Source organism: Delphinus delphis, chromosome 15 (genome assembly GCF_949987515.2).
Source record: "Delphinus delphis chromosome 15, mDelDel1.2, whole genome shotgun sequence".
Classification (NCBI taxonomy): domain Eukaryota; kingdom Metazoa; phylum Chordata; class Mammalia; order Artiodactyla; family Delphinidae; genus Delphinus; species Delphinus delphis.
In genome coordinates this window covers 1442880-1458550 of record NC_082697.1, presented here as the reverse complement: position 1 = coordinate 1458550, position 15671 = coordinate 1442880, and the positions used below count along the sequence as shown (strand labels likewise).

Genomic DNA, 15671 nt, shown 5'->3' with positions numbered 1-15671 from the left:
GTCTCTGCCCTGCTGGGGCTGACACCACTCACGTCTCTGGGCCTCCCCCAGCTCAGCCTCAGCGGCGGCTCGCGGAACCCCCAGGTCACGGGCCCGCATCTCCCGGAGCAGCCGTTCCACCTCGGCCAGTGTCCGGCGCAGCTGCTCACCAGATAGGGCTGAGGCGTTGGCTGGTGACAGGCGGTCCGTCTGGGACTCGAGCTCTGTGTGGGTTTGGGGAACGGGCTGTCAGGGCCCAGGGCTGGCCTGCTGCCCGGGCACACCTCTGCCACTAGCTTCCGAGCCAGAAACGCCCAGTCAAGCATCTTCAGCTAACCCCCGTGTAAGCCGGCGTGCCCCGGACGGCCCCCAGCTCCTGGCTCCAGGCCGCCGGCCCTCTCGCCACACCCCCTCACCTCCCAGGGCGCCCCCCCAGGATCCCCACCACTGCCGTCTGCTCAGCCCGTGGGCGGGGGCACTGGCCCGTCTTGTGGGGCCCGCGTGCCCCCCACCTCCCAGCCCGGACCCACTGTTTCCGCGGCCGAGGCCCATCTCCCTGTCTAAACATCCAAACATGCCGGTTCTTCAAGGCCGAGCCCCCTGGAGGCACGCCCCCTGCCCTGACTCTCCCCGCCCTGCCCAGGTGGGCCAGCCCCTACCGCTCAGGGCGCGGTCCACAGCCCGGACGGCTGCCAGCAGCGTCTGTGCCCGGCCCAGCGTGGCCTCGGTGCTGTCCAGAAGCTGGCCGGCCTGGGCTCGGGCCCCTGTGGCCTGTGGATGAAGTACCCATCAGGCCTCGAGGCTGAGCGGCGGGTCAGGGGTGACTCTGGATGGTTTGGGGCCCGGGGAGAGAGGCCTCTTGGGGAGGAGTCTGCTGAGAGAAAGCGGTCCCGGGAAAGGGCTTTCCTGGAGGAGGAGCATTCCAGGGGGTGGATTCTGGGGCAGGGCTCCCCAGGCGCCTGCCTGGCCGTCCAGCTGCTGCACGTCCTGCCCGAGGCTTGAGGTCTGTCGTTCCAGTGTCTCCAGCTGCTGTGTAGTCTCATGACGGGGGCCAGGAGGTTTCCGGAGCTGGCTCTGCGGGGAGGGGAAGGTGAGAACCTGCGACCTGGGCAGGGGAGGCTGGGGGCCGGGCCGGGCAGTACCTGCAGGTCGGCGATGGAGGCGTTCAGCCTGTGCAGCCGGGCCCAGACCACGGAGCTGGCATTGACGCCACGCAGCTGCTCCCGGATGGCGGGGAGGAGAGCGCCAGCCCGCTCCAGGTCGTCCAGGAGCAACACCACACAGTGGTCACACACTGAGGGCAGGCGGCAGGTGGGCGTGGGGTGAGGGGTGGGCCTGAGACCACCAGAGAGTCATGGGGTCGGCGAGCTAGAAGCGGGTCACTAGGGGTCACGGAGATGGAACGGGGTACTGAGCTGGGCTGAGGGTTACGAGGTTAGGGGTTGCAGAGGTCAGCGTGGGGGTCTCAGGGTCAACAGGAGGACAGCCGTGGGGTCTCTCAGAAAATTGACAAGGAGCGCTGGGACCAGAGAACTGATCTGGAGGTGGAGGTGAACGTCGGGGTCACCGAGTCAGCATGGCGCTGGGACCGGCACCATCCCAGATGGAGTTGGGAGGGGCGGGGGAGCCGGGTGTGGCCAGGCGGCTGGGGCAGTGGGGAGGGCAGGCACACACCTTCGCAGTGCACGCCGTGGCCCCCAGGCCCTCCTGGCATGGGCACCTGGTGCTGGTGGCTGCAGGTGTCACAGCGCTCCCCACTGAGCCCCTGGGGGCACGTGCAGCGGCCCGTGTGGACGTCACAGTGGCCACCCTGGCACTGGCAGCCTGGGGTGGGAGGGGTGGGGTGAGTGGCCGGCTGAGGGCCCTGGGGTACTCCTTGCTGCCCCGAGGTGTCCCGCCGGCCCGCACTCACGCCTGCAGCCCTGCTCAGGGAGCCCCCAGTGGCCGGGGGCACACTCGCGGCACTGGAGACCCCCAGTCCCGGGCCGGCAGTGGCACTGCCCGCTCTGGGGGTGGCACTCGGAGCCCTCGGCAGCTGGGCCACAGGCGCACGGGCGGCAGCCCCCGCAGCCCTCAAAGCCGAAGTGTCCTTCCTGGGGGCACAAACTGCAGTCAGGGCTCTGCCCAGCTCGTAAGACCCAGCTTCCTTCAGCCCTGAGAGCCTGCACCTCCAGCCATGACGTCCTGCCCCTACACCCATATCCCATCCCTCTGGCCCCGAGCCCCGCCCCTACGCCAAGGCCCCGCCCCACAGCCACAAAACCCCACCCCCACACCAAGGCCCCACCCACAAAATCAAGGCCCCGCCCCACCCTGGCAGCGCTACCTGACATTGGTCGCAGCGCTGACCGGTCACACCCGCTTTGCACAGGCAACGCCCACTACGGGGATCACAGGCCTCCGTCCCACACGGGGAGCAGTCACACCCTGCAGAAGGGTGGCTGTGACAGTAGCCCTGACCCCCACCCAGCCTCTTCCCTCCCACCCCGGGAAGCCCTTACTGGGCACCTACTCCACACGCATCTCCATCCTGCCCCAAGTGAAGCCCCCGGGCCCTCACTTTTCATCCCCTCCCTGCTCCACCTAGGTCCAAACCATGCAGCTGCCTGCTCACCGGCCCATTGTGCCCGCCTCCCCTGCAGCCTGGGCTCAGCCAGAGGACCCGTCAGAGCCCTCGTCGGGTGCCCTCCCTCAGGAGAGGCCAGAGTCCCCAAGTGACCCTCGGCCTGGCCGTGGGGTCGCCTGACCGTGAGTCCTGGGGGCCTGGTCGGGTCCACCCTCTCCACGCTGGGCCCGGCCCGGGACACAGCCTGCTCCGGGTGGGACACCCAGGGGCCCTTCAGCCCCGCCCTCCCTGCCTACGGGTGCAGTTGCCGGGCAGCAGGGCGTTGCCGTAGAAGCCGGGGGCGCAGCTCTCGCAGCGGGGCCCGGTGGTGTGGCGCAGGCAGCCGCGGCAGGCGCCCGTCAGGGGGTCGCAGTCGCTGAAGAGCATGTTGGGGTCGCCGTTGCCGCTGCAGTCGCAGGGCTGGCACGAGCTGCCCAGCACCAGGGGGTTCCCAAAGAAGCCGGGTGCGCACCTGGTGGGGCGGGATCATGGCTGGTGCTGGCAGGCAACGCAGCGTCCCCGGGGCCACGCACGCAGACCCCGCCCCAGTCAGGCACCCGCCTGCCCAGCTCACCGCTCGCAGGAGGCCCCAGCATAGCCGGGTTTGCAGAGACACTGGGCGCGGCCACCTCGCAGGATGCAGCCCGTGGCGAAGCTGCAGAGACGGAGGTGGTCGTTACACCCCAGCACGCTCCAGGTGAGCACCAGGTAAGCGGGGGGGGGGGGGGGGGTCCCCCACTTCACGGGCCCACCCCGGATGCCCCGGCCTCCACAGAGGGCAGTGCTGACCCAACCAGGTAGGGGGTGGTGGTACTCCATTCCGGGTCTTTAAGGACTTTGGTCCACCAGTCAATGGCCGGGGCCCTGGAGGGGCTGTGGCCCAGCTCACTTGTTGGAAGGCACAGCCAGAGGGCAAGGGCAGCTGATGCAGGGGGCCGCAGGGTCCTCAGGTCCGCTGCGCACGAAGCCGGCCTGGCAGCGCTCGCAGTGGTCACCCTCGGTGTCATGCTGGCAGCCCTGGGGCAGACGGGACACATCAGCACCGACGGCGGAGGCCTCGCTTCCCGCCAGCTCCCCCACCCCCACCCTGCAGGACTCCGCCCACTGCCAGCAGGTGCCCTGCCCAGAGTCCCTCCCCTCCCCCAGACCTCAGCATACCCGTAACTGCTGACCAAAGGCCCCCTGGTCTTCCCTACCCTGCGCCTCTGGTGGCCGTCCTCCCCTGCGGGGCCCCACTCACCACACAGACACCCGAGCCAGGGAGGCAGCGGTCTGAGTGGCCATGGCACTGACAGGGGATGCAGCGACCCAAAAAGAGACCTTTGACGTCCCGGTAGTAGCCAGGGGCGCATTCCTGGGGGCGGGTGGGCATCAACAGTCAGGAAAGGAGGCGGGGCCAGCCTGGTGTGGGGGCAGCCGGGGACCCCGCTCCTGAGCCTGACCGACCGCTGAAGGCACAGTCACCGCCCATAAAGCCACACAGATGCCGCGGGCTCAGGGGACCACCTCCTGTTCTCCTCCAAACACCTCTTCCAGGCGGGCGGAGGGAGGGGAGGGGGGTTCGGTGATGCTGTCTGGGTAAACCGTGGACGTGGGACGGACTGGGCACTGAACAGATGAAGACCAGCTGCGTGCACGGGGGGCCGGGCAGGGGGCAGGTGACAGCGGATTAACAGACGGATGAGCAAGTGGCCGGCTCAGCCTGTGGTGGGAAGGTCAGCTGCCGGGAGCGTGATACCCAGCTGGTAGGAGGAGGGGTGGAGTGAGATGGAGACGGAGGCCAGGCGTGGACGCTCGGGGGAGGGCGGACGTGCGCACGCGGGGCAGGGCGACCCGTCGGCGGCAGCCCGGCAGCCCGGTGCCTGCCCCCGCCACCTCACCTGGCACGAGTCCCCACGGTAGTTGGCAGGGCACATGCACAGCTCCACGTTGCTGGCCGGAGGTCCCCCGCCCACCTCGCTGGCCACCTCCAGCGCCACCCTGCGCAGGGAGATGGCTGAGGAGGTCTGCGAGAAGAGGGCGCGGATGTGCAGCTGCTCCAGGCCGGCCAGCACCATCATGAGCTCCTCGCGGGACACAGCGCTGCGCGTCTCCATGTGCCGGAAATTGCCCTGCGCGGCCATGACAGGGCCTCAGTGCGGCCGCCGCAGCGGGGCGCAGCAGGAGCCCAGGACAGACCCTCCCACGGGGGGGTGGGGGCACGCAGGACACGTGGGGGGGGACACGCGGTACAGGTGAGTGACGTCTGATCTGAGAGGCAAAGACTTTAACGCACGAAAGCACTAACTGCAAATGAAAAATGAACGACTTGAGTACATCAAATGCAAGAATGTCTGTTTATCAGAAAAGATCTTAGAGAAAGACACAGGCTACGAGAGTACAGACTAAAACAAGACGATCGCAGCTCTGAAGCCAGGACACAGGGCGAACCTCAGGAATAACACGAAACCCCTCGGAAAGGAAATGGACGAAAGACACGAGCTGGTGGCCTGCAGAGGGAACCCCAGGGCCAGGCATCAGAGGACCTGCTCACCCGTCAGGGATCAGGGGTTTGCAAGCCAGCAGTCGGCCCAGGAGCGTTACCCCCACGGGGAACCAGAAAACAGGCGTGCTGACGAGGGTCCCGCCCACTCCTGGACCCTGTTTTCTGACACGGAGAGCAGCCCCTGCAGCCTTGGGGGCCAGAGACGGCTGCTCACCTCCACCAGCTGCAGCTCCCCGCGGTGAACGTGGCCGGGCACCGGGTACACTGGCTCCAGGAACGCGATGCTCATCTGGTTGCCCTGGGGAGGCATGTGGGCGGATGAGGGCCAGGAATCGGGCTGCCCACGGTCCCGGCTCGGCTGTGCCCGCTGCCCGCGCTTGCCAAGACCACCCGGTGGGCCACCTGCAGCACCACGTCTGGTCTGCTCTCCGTGGGGATGAACACGTCTCCCCGCTGGGTCTCCGAGTGCAGTTCGTAGCGGAGGGTCCCGCCGTAGGACGACACCTGGAGGCCGGACAGAGGGATGCGACCTGGCCAGACCCCGTCCACAGGCCCAGAGTCGGCGGCAGTGGTTCTAGGCCCCCTATCCCTCCCTGGACACCAGCATACTCACTGCCGGCCCCCCCAGGCCTCCAGGAGGTCCTGGACACCCTCCGGGTGCCCTCCCAGGGGCCAATTGGCCTGCTCACCCGGTCCCCCAGGTAGGAGGGTGGGGCCTGCCAGTACAGCTCGGGGAAGGCCTCGGGCACGCGCCGCAGGTCCGCGCGAAGCAGTGTTCCCTCCGCCTGCCGCTCGTGGGGCACCACCTGCCGGTCACCACTCAGCAGCGTCCAGCCCTCCATGTCCACGAACTGCAGGGCACGTGGGTGGGTAACACAGGCGCATGCCCTCGCGTATCACAGAGCCCCGTCCTACATCTCAGACCCCCTCCCTGAGTCCCCTCCCGTCCTGCCCGCACACCTCCCGGCGGGCGTAGGCGGAGCTCCGGCAGCGATCCGTGGCCCCGAAGCAGAAGCAACGGGTGCAGCCTTTCGGGTTGGCAACGTCCAGGGAGAACGTCCCAAGGCGGCACTGGTCACACCGCGGGCCCTGCACGTTCTCCTGGGGGCAGGAGGGCACGACAGGGCAGGGCGGTCAGCCGTGTGCCCGTGTTGGCTGTCACCCCACAAGTGGGCTGACTGTCCCAAAGGTGCCAGGAAGCTCCAACCTCCCAGAGAGAACGAAGGTCCGCTGAGAAGACAAGACGAGGGACGGGGTGGGGTCGTGTCGGCAAGTCTGGCCGCAGACCGCCCTCACCTTGCAAGAGCACTGGCCTGTGAGGGGGTCGCATGTTCCAGGTGCAGAGCCTGCTTCATGGCAGTCGCAGGGGCGGCAGCTGGGGAAGCCGTAGAACCCGGGAGCACAAGTGTCACAGCGGCGTCCAGCCACGTTGGGTCTGCACCTGCCGTGAGGGTTCAGAAGCCGCTGGGCCTCTCCTCCACCTGGCCCCTCACACTGACACGAGAGACCAGAGGTGCCCCCCACCAAGGTGGTGCCCCCCTGAGCGCCGGGGACACTACCGGGGGCTGGATGGGTTCAGGGCTCAGTGGCAGGCGACCCGGGATTGCCCCGAGGCCACGGGGACCCGCACCCTGGTGCTCACTTGCACTGGCCACTGTCCACATCACAGGTGGGGTCCATGAGTTCCTGGACGCCGGGCCCCGAGCAGTTACACTCCTCACAGCCGACCAGGGGGTGGCAGCCAAAGGTCTGGGGCTGGCAGATGACACAGTCGGGTGGGACGGTGCGCGGCGGGCAGATGCACTGGCCTGTGAGCTCATCACAGAGGCGGCCGCTGCAGTCACAGGCTGTGGGGCGCGTGCACAGGCCCCGGTCAGGGGACCCGACGGCAGACCTGGGGACACTGAATGGCGGGGGCGGCGAGGCCACCCTACCCCCAGCCTGGTTCCACCCAGCTCCGGGCCCCAAGCCCCCGGCAGCTCCTCTGACGTGGCGTCAGCTGGGCAGAGCTGCTGCCTAGTCCCCGGAACCTCCTGGACAGCCCTGGAAGGCCTGGGCCCTCGCAGACAGGACGTGGCAGGGCCGGTCCACCAGGAACATGCTCCTGACCACTGTTTCCTGGAGGCACCCCTGGACGTTTCCGCGGACTGGGGTACTCACGCCTGCAGCTGGGGAAGCCCCAGTAGCCAGTGGCACAGCGGGAGCAGTCACGGCCTATGACGTGGGCGCGGCAGGGACACTGGCCCCCGAAGGGCTCACACGTGGGTCCCACGGCGCCCACCTCGTGGCAGCTGCACGGCCGAGCCCCGTTGTTATAGAAGAGGGAGAGGGAGGTGGCGGCGTTGCGGCAGAAGGACGACGAGCTGGAGGGGCTGGGGTGAGGGCGGGTGGTGAGGCCAGCTCCCAGCCCGGCCCCTACCCTGCGGCCCCCGGCCCCGAGCCCGGCCCACCTGACGTGGTAACCGTGGGTGGCGCACTGGCTGATGAAGTCGTAGGATTTGTCCAGGGGCTCCTCCTGGAAGTAGCTGGGGCTGTAGGCATCTTCGGGGACCACCAGCACATACTCCTAGAGCATCAAGGCCTGGTCACCTTCCCGCAGGCCCAGCGAAGGGTGCAGGTCGGGGGTGGGTGCCGGAGCCCACCGGCAGGGGCCGACGCCAGGGCTTCTCTGCCACAGGCCAGGGTCTGGCCGAGCAGCCAAGACAGCGGTGGCGATATCACACCCTGGCCCGGGGCCCCAGCCAGGCTGCCAGGCGCTGGGTCCCTGCTGGGGGCCACTCAGAGGGGAGGCCAGCCTCTGTGGCCAAGCGGAAGCTTGGGGAGTGTGAGGAAGGGCCCAGGCTCCTGGCACCCTGTCCACCCCTTTTTGCCGGACGCCTCCCTCTCCAGGAAGGCCACTCTGACCAGCAGGGCCCCAGAGCTGCTGGGCAATATCTTGGCTCCTGGATCCCCTCAGGAGCCTCTCGTGATGGGCCTGGAGGTCCCCAGAGGCTGCTGCCCCTGGCACCTGGCCCAGGGTTGGGCCGCGGCAAGCAGGGGACACGCTCTGGCAGAGCGACCGACAGTGGTACGACGGGTGGAGGACGGCTACCAGCCAGAGAACTCACCAGCCAGAGCCAGCGGCCCTCGGGCACACGCACGGTCACAGTGAGCTCGCTGTCGGTCACGTCCAGGACGGCCCGGCCCTCACACACCACCAGGGTGCGGCAGCCGTAGGCATGCGGGCAGAAGCTGGCGTTGGCATGGCCTGGAGGTGAGGAAAGGCAGGTCAGTGTTCCCAGCACACACACAGCGCCTCACCCAGGCTCGGGACACTCCTGGAGTCAGCAGGGAGGAGAGGATCCCAACGGTAGCACCCACGGAGGACCACGCGTCCCTGAACAAGACACGCATGTGACCCGCCCGAGACCCACGTGGCTGGGCCCACTTGTGCTACGTGAGTCGGCTGTGGTCACACACGAGGCCCCACGAGGTGCAGGAAGGTCCCCGGGCTCGTCAGAGCAGAATGCAACAGACGTGCACGGACCCGGGTCCCACAGCGAGCACAGGACGGGGTGAACAGATGTGAGGGGCAGGGCCTGCCACACACAGCGGGCCCTGGGGCACCGCATGTGAGAGCTGATGGCAGGATGGGGCACACGGCCCTGTCACAGCCAGGCAGCGGGCACCGAGCCAGGGCCCCTGTGAGCTGTGGACCTGGCACGCGCCCCATCCACGTCGTGTGTGGTATCACGCGATGGGCCGTGTGGATGAGACCCCGAGAGCCTCCTCGCCCCGGGTCCGCCCCTCTGCTTACCCTGCCACACACGACCCCCGTTGATGAGGACCTCCACAGCGAAGGTGGGGTGGGCCGGCTGGTAGCCGTGCAGCAGGAAGGCGTAGCGGCCCAGGGCGGGCACGTGGGTGGTGAAGACCACGGTGCCCTGTGCCGGGGGGAGCAGCTCCGGTGAGTGGGCAGAGACGCAGGAGTATCAGGGGCTGCAAGTCCCACCCCAGCCACCCCCCCGGCCCCTCCCGGCCCCGGCCCACACCTGGGGGTGGCGCAGCAGGGTAGGCTCCACGTCGGGGTCCGCAGCGGTTGGGGGCCGGGGCTGGGGCCCGGGCGGGGGCGCGCCCGGCGTGAGCTCCCGAGAGTGGGTCAGCGGGAGGCCGGGCGGCAGCGGCAGCACCTGGCAGTCCCTGAGCACCACAGGCTGCGGCGGCTTCGGGAAGCGGGAGGGCAGGCAGGCGGCACTGGGGGGTGGGGAACACAGGGTGAGCCCCCGAGTCCCGGCCACCGCCCTGGGCTCCCGCCCCCGGCCCCACTACCTGCTGGGGCTGAAGGCGCCGTGACTGCTGATGCAGCGGACGCGGGGCTCCACGAACTCGGAGCTGAAGGTCTCCGCGGGCACCAGGGCGGCGCTGTGCTGCAGGAGGGGACAGGTGTGGGTGTGGCAGCAGGAGCGGGCCGGCCCTGCTCCCTGCACCGACCCCCGGCCCCCACCCCTCCTGCCTCTCCTCCAGCTGCACAGACCCCAGCCCTCCGCTGTGGATCCTGGGCCTGCAGCACCTCCCAGCTCCCCGGAGGCCGTTCTTCCTCCCACTGCGCTCCACCGCCCTCTGTGGTCATAGGGCCGGGGACCCGGCACAGGCGGGCGCTCAGCGAGCAGGGGTTCGTGAGCAGGCATCTCCGTCCTGTACCGTCTACCATGGCGAAGAAACGTGTGTGACAGATACGGTAAAACGTGACACCTCAGGGGGTCTAGAAAAACCCGACAGCGAAGACAGAATACCACGTGACCATGGCGACAGCTCCATCCATCCCTACCATGGCGTCGGCCAAAGAGGCAGCGCAAAGGAACACCTGTGTGACTCCAATTATAGAAAGTTCCGGAATAGGCAAACTAGGCGGTGCTGTCAGTGTCTGGAGGCAGTTACCCTGGCTGGGGCGGGGGGGGCGTTGGCTGAGTGGCGTCAGGGGTGGGGCCATGTTGCTTCCTGGCCTGGGTACTGGGCTGTGGGTACAGCTCCATGGAGAGCCTAAAGTGTCCCAGCCCACGACTACAGCGCCGCGTGTGCATGAGGACAGAACCGCAGGGGTTCCGATGTCGAAAAATTAGGAGGAAGCAATGTAGCAGGCGTTACTTAGCAACGTGGAAGAAACGGCCTGACTCCGGAAAGTAGAAAGAGAAGTGCGCAGGTGGGGCGTGCGATCACACTTTGTTGTTGCAAGTCTGTTTTCAATGTTCGACACTTTCATAAAAATACGTGCATATGATGCTCTGCTAAAACTTTTAAAGGCCTAGGGAAACGTAACAGTGAGACTAGGTAATACTCTGATGGGAACGACATCACCCATTTTGTCACTTACTGAATAAACGCGTGTGCTTGGTTCTGGGCATTGAACTAACGATTAATATTGCCCAGAACGTTTAGCCTTGGGATTTAATCTTCAACTCTGTGAAGCTGACACAGAAGCAAGTTACGGGCTTCCCTGGTGGCGCAGTGGTTAAGAATCTGCCTGCCAACGCAGGGGTCATGGGTTTGATCCCTGGTCTGGGAAGATCCCGCATGCCGCAGAGCAACTAAGCCCGTGCGCCACAACTACTGAGCCCACATGCCACAACTACTGAAGCCCGCGTGCCTACAGCCCGTGCTCCACAACAAGAGAAGCCGCCGCAATGAGAAGCCCGCGCACCGCAACGAAGAGTAGCCCCCGCTCGCTGCAACTAGAGAAAGCCCACGCGCAACAACAAAGACCCAATACAGCCAAAAATAAATAAACAAATTAAAAAGAAAAAAAGGAGCAAGTTACCACAACTGTGTAACTGTGTAACTGTGTAACACGCTGTGTGGACCCCTTCCTAATTCGGGGCCACGAGGTGTTGTGTTTTTGTAAATTATACCAAAAAGCAGCCTTTCGTTCAGATTGCTCTTCCTACTCTGACTCCAGCGCATCACGGTCCCCTTATGTGACCGTGAACATTATTTATAAATAAATTTACATCTCATACCCACAGGGAAAAAACCCTGCAGGAGGAGGATTCTGGAAGAACCTCCACCCGATGTGAGCTGAAGATGGCACTGGTGATGGGTACCCAGGCTCATCACATTTTCTACTTTTGCGTGTGTTGAAAATCTTTGGAAAGACCTAACCCCACAGTGGGGTCCTGCGGCCCATGCAGGTGAGGGGATTGGGGCCTTACCAGGAAGAATCGTGCCTGCTCGGCTGTGAGCCGGACGCTGGCCTCCGTGTCCAGGTGGAAGACCGCCAGATGGCGCTGGGCATCCAGGGCGGTGCCCCGGCACAGGGTGCTGGGGGACAGGCAGGGGTGGTCAGTGGGTAGGGCAGCCCTGGAGCCCAGAGCCCTCCACCGGCCCCCGGGCTTGAATCCTCTCCCCACTCCCTAGACACCTGTATGGGCAGGGGTGGAGGGTGAGCGCCCCCTGCTGGGGGGCCCGCTGGGGGGTGTGCACAGCTACGTCCACCTCCTGGCGGGCGTCCTCATTGGCGTACTCCACCACCAGGGCATAGGGGCCTGGCTGCGTCACCGCCACCTGAAGCTGGACGTCCACCTGGGGGGACAGGGCAATGTGAGGCCCCCGCCCCAGCCCCCCACCTAGAGAACAGGACACTTCTGAACACGGTCCTTCCCATCCCCTCCCCGCACAGCCTCGTCCCCCATCTCAGGGCCTGTGTGCCCGCCATCCCTGCTGCCTGGGGCACTCCCACGGCCACTCGGCTTCCAACTTCCACTTGCTCCGAGGCCCCCCGCCCACCCGTGGCCTGCCGGCTTCATCACTGTAGAGTGTCCGGTGCCTGAAGTGAAGCAGCGACTTGCCACCTCCTCACAATAAGCTGGAGGGCTGGGCCATCTGCACCCCGTGTACGGATGAGGCCCCGAGGCATCGACTCCCACGGTCAGAGCCCCAGAAGGCAGCAGGTGCTGCCTTAGCTGGCGGGCTGGCCTTGGGCCCCCGGCTGTGCCACCCATGCTCTGCCCGCCATCACGCTTGCCCTGCGCCTGGGTCCTGTCACTGCAACGTGGACACCCCCTCCCCGCCAGGCCATGGGCACGTCTCCCCAAGTCTTGACCCCGCCCACCCCCGTGGGGTCCCAGGGACACGCACATCTGCGCCCTGGCAGGCGACCAGCAGCGGGTGGGCAGGGCTGAGCTGCTCCGTGGGGCAGGGCCGGGGTAAGCTGTTGCCGTGGCGACACAGGGCCTCAGGCCCAGCGGCGGAGGGGAAGCCGTCCAGGGGCAGGTGGGTGTAGAGGAGGCAGCTGGGGGGCACACAGTCTGGTGAGCACGGGGCAGGCGGCCTGAGCACAGCAAGGGTCAAGCCCGCCCCCTCCCCCACCGGCTGGCCCTCACTGGTCCCCGGAGCGCTGCGCGTCGGGCTGGAACATGCAGGGCTCGGTCACCCGCAGCTGCAGGAGGGCCGCCTCGTAGTAGGCGCTGGGCAGCAGAGCCACGTAGTCCTGGGGAGCGGGGGGGAGGTTAGGTGCCGTGGCCCCCGCCCCACGCCCTGCCCCAGCCCGCTCAGCCCCACCTCACCAGGAGCACCCCCTCGGCCTCCACGAGCAGGGCCCAGGCACCGGGGTTCAGCACGAAGGGCTCCCCAAAGCCCCTCTGGGGCACGGTGACGAAGGCAGGCTCCGTGCTGGGCGGGAAGGCCACGGGCTGGCTCTGCTCTGCGCCTGGGGTGGGGACGGCAAGACTCCTGGGCACGGCATGGCCAGCGGGATGGGCCTGGCCTCCCACCCACGTGCGGGGACGAGGTGGGGCGGGCTGGGGCGAGGCGTGCATGGGGCTGGGCCCAGGGGGTAGCCCCCCCACACTCACAGTTGGTGCAGGTGGCAAACTTGCCCTGGTCGTGCACGGAGACCCGCCCGCTCACGCTCGAGGTCCCGCGGTTGACGTAGCGGAAGACCAGTCGGAAGAGGTCAGGGGAGGCCACGTTCAGCCTTGCCACGATCCTGGGCTGCGGTGGGGAGGGGTGGGCGTGGAACGTCGGGGCTGCTCCTCCCTGGCCATTCCCGGCCCGGCCCTGCGACCTCAGGGGCCTGCCCGCCACTCGGCCAGCCACAGCGGGCACTCAGCCAGGCCCCAGGATGGGGCGGCACCGCACCCACCTGGATGGGTGCCATCTGCGCGTAGCCCCTCCAGCTGAAGCTCTCGAACTCGAGGGGGTTGAAGCCGAACCGCACGGCGTGGCCCTCGGGCGTGGCCGCCTCCTCCAGCTCCAGGCGCAGCTGGTGCAGGTCGGGAAGGTAGTGGTCCTGCGCCGGCCTGGCCACGGCAGGGCCGGTCAGGGCAGCTGGCAGCCGGTCTGGGCAGGGCGGGCACTGGCCCTGCCCGCTCACCAGGGCCCCCAGGGAGAAGCCCGGGGGACAAGCTGCCGCCCCAGCCCCCTGCCCGCCCGCCCAGCCGGGGCGGGGGCACCCACTTGCTGCAGGTGGGGCCCTGGGTGCTGGGGCGGCACAGGCAGGCGCCTGTCCTCGGCTCACAGCCCTGTCCTAGAGCTCCGCCAACGTCGCACTGGCAGCCTGCGGCGGGAGGGAGCAAGTCAATGTGGCCCCGCCCCCGTCGGCCCCGCCTGCCCCGCCAGCCCCCGCCCAGCCTCGGTGCTCCACCCACCCTCCGCCAAGAGCGGCTGGGCTGAGAGACCGCCTCACCTCCCCCAGGGGCTGCCTGGGTCCCTGGACAACAGAGGCTCTGAGTCCAGGGGCAAGGGCCCTGGGATCGGTCAGTGACGCCTGCCGCCAGGGGAAAGGGTTGGAAGGGGGAAGCACCGAGGGGCGAAACCTGCCTCCTCGCTCCCACGCCCGGCACGGGTCTGGCCGGCATCTAGAAGCAGCTCGGCAAGTACCACGCCGTGCCTGGGCCCTGGCTGGGCCCCTGCCCCCTCTGCCCCTCCTGGGCCTCAGCATCCCCCAGGATGGGGTCCGAGGGCCGCGTAAGCGGCCGCTTACCACGGCAGCCGAAGTAGTCAGCCTGGTCCAGCCCGAAGAAGCCATCCTTGCAGGCCGCGCAGGTGTGGCCGCATACATGGGGCTTGCAGAAGCACTGGCCGTTGCCCTGGGGGCCGAGGGAGAAGGTGGGACCAGGCAGGGGAGGGTCCCTACGCGCGGCTCCCACAGCCCCCAATACCTGGGTCCTCAGACTCACCGGCTGGCACTCAGCAACTCCACCCAGTGTGCCCCTGGGGTCACAGCTGCAGCCTGGGGAAGGGGCAGAGTGGGCCTGAGAACAGAGCAGGGGGCAGGAGGCCCTGAACTCCATCCCCGCCCCAGCTCTGTGGAGCCAGCCCTCCCCCACCCCAGGGGTCTCCCCCAGCTCCCCGACACCCACTCCGGGCAGACTCACGGGTGCAGCCCTCAGGGTTGCTAGGACTCAGCCCCCAGAACCCAGGTTTACAGCGATCGCAGCTCGGCCCCTCCACGTGAGCCCGGCACCTACAAGGGATGTGCACCTGGGAGAGGACGAGACTGAGGGTCAGAGTGGGCCCCTGCCCTCCTACCCGCAAACCCTCAGCCCTGGAGCCCTGTCCCATCTCTGGCACAACCCTGCAGTGAGGACAGAGGAGCGGCCAGGCGAACAAATGGGCTCTGAGGTTGTCGTGGCAACCGAGCAGCTGAGGAAGTGATGGTCCCTCTGGAAGTGATGGCCTCGGCCCCAGAGGGCTGACCTGGGCTCACCTCAGGAAGATCATGATCGGCTGGGGCCAGGCCAGCAGGGTGGCAGGAGCCAGCTGTGGAGAGATGCCCAGGCCACCGTCATTACTCAGTCACTGACCCCGACGGCCAAGGGCTTCCCCAGGCCTGGCCAGGACCCGAGGCTCCATGGGAGCCAACACACACGCCTCCCACACATGTGAACAGGCAAGAAACCACGTGTGCCTACATGCCCTGGTGCCCGCAGCCGTGAGGGCATGTGCCCTCCCCCCACACACAGCACGTGATCATGAACACGCAATGAGACACACAACAGGCAAACACGTGTGAAGTCATGTGAGCACAAAGCACGTGAACAAGCATAAACAGACACACCACGTGACCACATGCAAGTAAACAGGCACGTCCAAGAACCACTCACAGCACGCGAACGCACATGCATGACACACGGACACTCGTGAACGCAGCACGTGAGCCATGTGAACACACACGAGCGCACAGAGCACAGGGACGGTCATGGGAACATGCAGCACATGACACGCACGGCACCAGCCTCACCTTCGCAATAGGGGAAGTTGTAGGCACCGGGCACACACATGTCACAGTGCAGCCCCGTCACTCGGGGTCGGCAGCTGCACTGCCCGCTGTGGGGGTCGCAGGTTGTGTGCAGGGAGCCTTCGGGGGAGCAGTGGCAGGCTGGGGGAGGGGGGAGGAGAGCGGGGTGTGAGTACGCGGTGGGCACACGCCCTCCCCCACCCCCCTCCCACCAGGGCACTCACGGGCACAGTCGGGGAAGCCGTGGAAGCCTGGGCTGCACTCCTGGCAGGTGGCACCCGCGTAGCTGGGGTGGCAGCGGCACACCCCGCCTGCCCCACACAGCTGGTCCAGGGCACCCCGGGGGTCGCAGGCGCAGGCTGCAGAGGACTCGGGGTCAGGCCCTGGGG

General features: G+C 67.4%; 1 protein-coding gene across 1 annotated transcript in view; it reads right to left on the bottom strand.

The window, feature by feature from the left end:
- LAMA5 (laminin subunit alpha 5) overlaps positions 1-15671 on the bottom strand; it is a 52882-nt gene that overhangs the window by 8779 nt on the left and 28432 nt on the right. The window contains exons 15-52 of the mRNA XM_060033298.2: positions 15507-15641; positions 15286-15423; positions 14752-14804; positions 14420-14525; positions 14222-14274; positions 14026-14131; positions 13500-13599; positions 13186-13342; positions 12896-13034; positions 12608-12750; positions 12425-12531; positions 12180-12333; positions 11464-11624; positions 11255-11363; positions 9378-9475; positions 9101-9302; positions 8866-8992; positions 8177-8316; positions 7520-7635; positions 7230-7441; positions 6712-6916; positions 6366-6510; positions 6030-6170; positions 5759-5920; positions 5472-5573; positions 5284-5367; positions 4465-4695; positions 3825-3938; positions 3474-3601; positions 3159-3239; positions 2842-3056; positions 2306-2406; positions 1892-2072; positions 1654-1803; positions 1122-1273; positions 943-1053; positions 639-750; positions 33-203 (exon numbers count right to left, since the gene is read on the bottom strand). Coding sequence (XP_059889281.1) covers positions 33-203; positions 639-750; positions 943-1053; positions 1122-1273; positions 1654-1803; positions 1892-2072; positions 2306-2406; positions 2842-3056; positions 3159-3239; positions 3474-3601; positions 3825-3938; positions 4465-4695; positions 5284-5367; positions 5472-5573; positions 5759-5920; positions 6030-6170; positions 6366-6510; positions 6712-6916; positions 7230-7441; positions 7520-7635; positions 8177-8316; positions 8866-8992; positions 9101-9302; positions 9378-9475; positions 11255-11363; positions 11464-11624; positions 12180-12333; positions 12425-12531; positions 12608-12750; positions 12896-13034; positions 13186-13342; positions 13500-13599; positions 14026-14131; positions 14222-14274; positions 14420-14525; positions 14752-14804; positions 15286-15423; positions 15507-15641 — 5142 coding nt within the window. The remainder of the gene's footprint in view (positions 1-32; positions 204-638; positions 751-942; positions 1054-1121; positions 1274-1653; positions 1804-1891; positions 2073-2305; positions 2407-2841; positions 3057-3158; positions 3240-3473; positions 3602-3824; positions 3939-4464; positions 4696-5283; positions 5368-5471; positions 5574-5758; positions 5921-6029; positions 6171-6365; positions 6511-6711; positions 6917-7229; positions 7442-7519; positions 7636-8176; positions 8317-8865; positions 8993-9100; positions 9303-9377; positions 9476-11254; positions 11364-11463; positions 11625-12179; positions 12334-12424; positions 12532-12607; positions 12751-12895; positions 13035-13185; positions 13343-13499; positions 13600-14025; positions 14132-14221; positions 14275-14419; positions 14526-14751; positions 14805-15285; positions 15424-15506; positions 15642-15671) is intronic.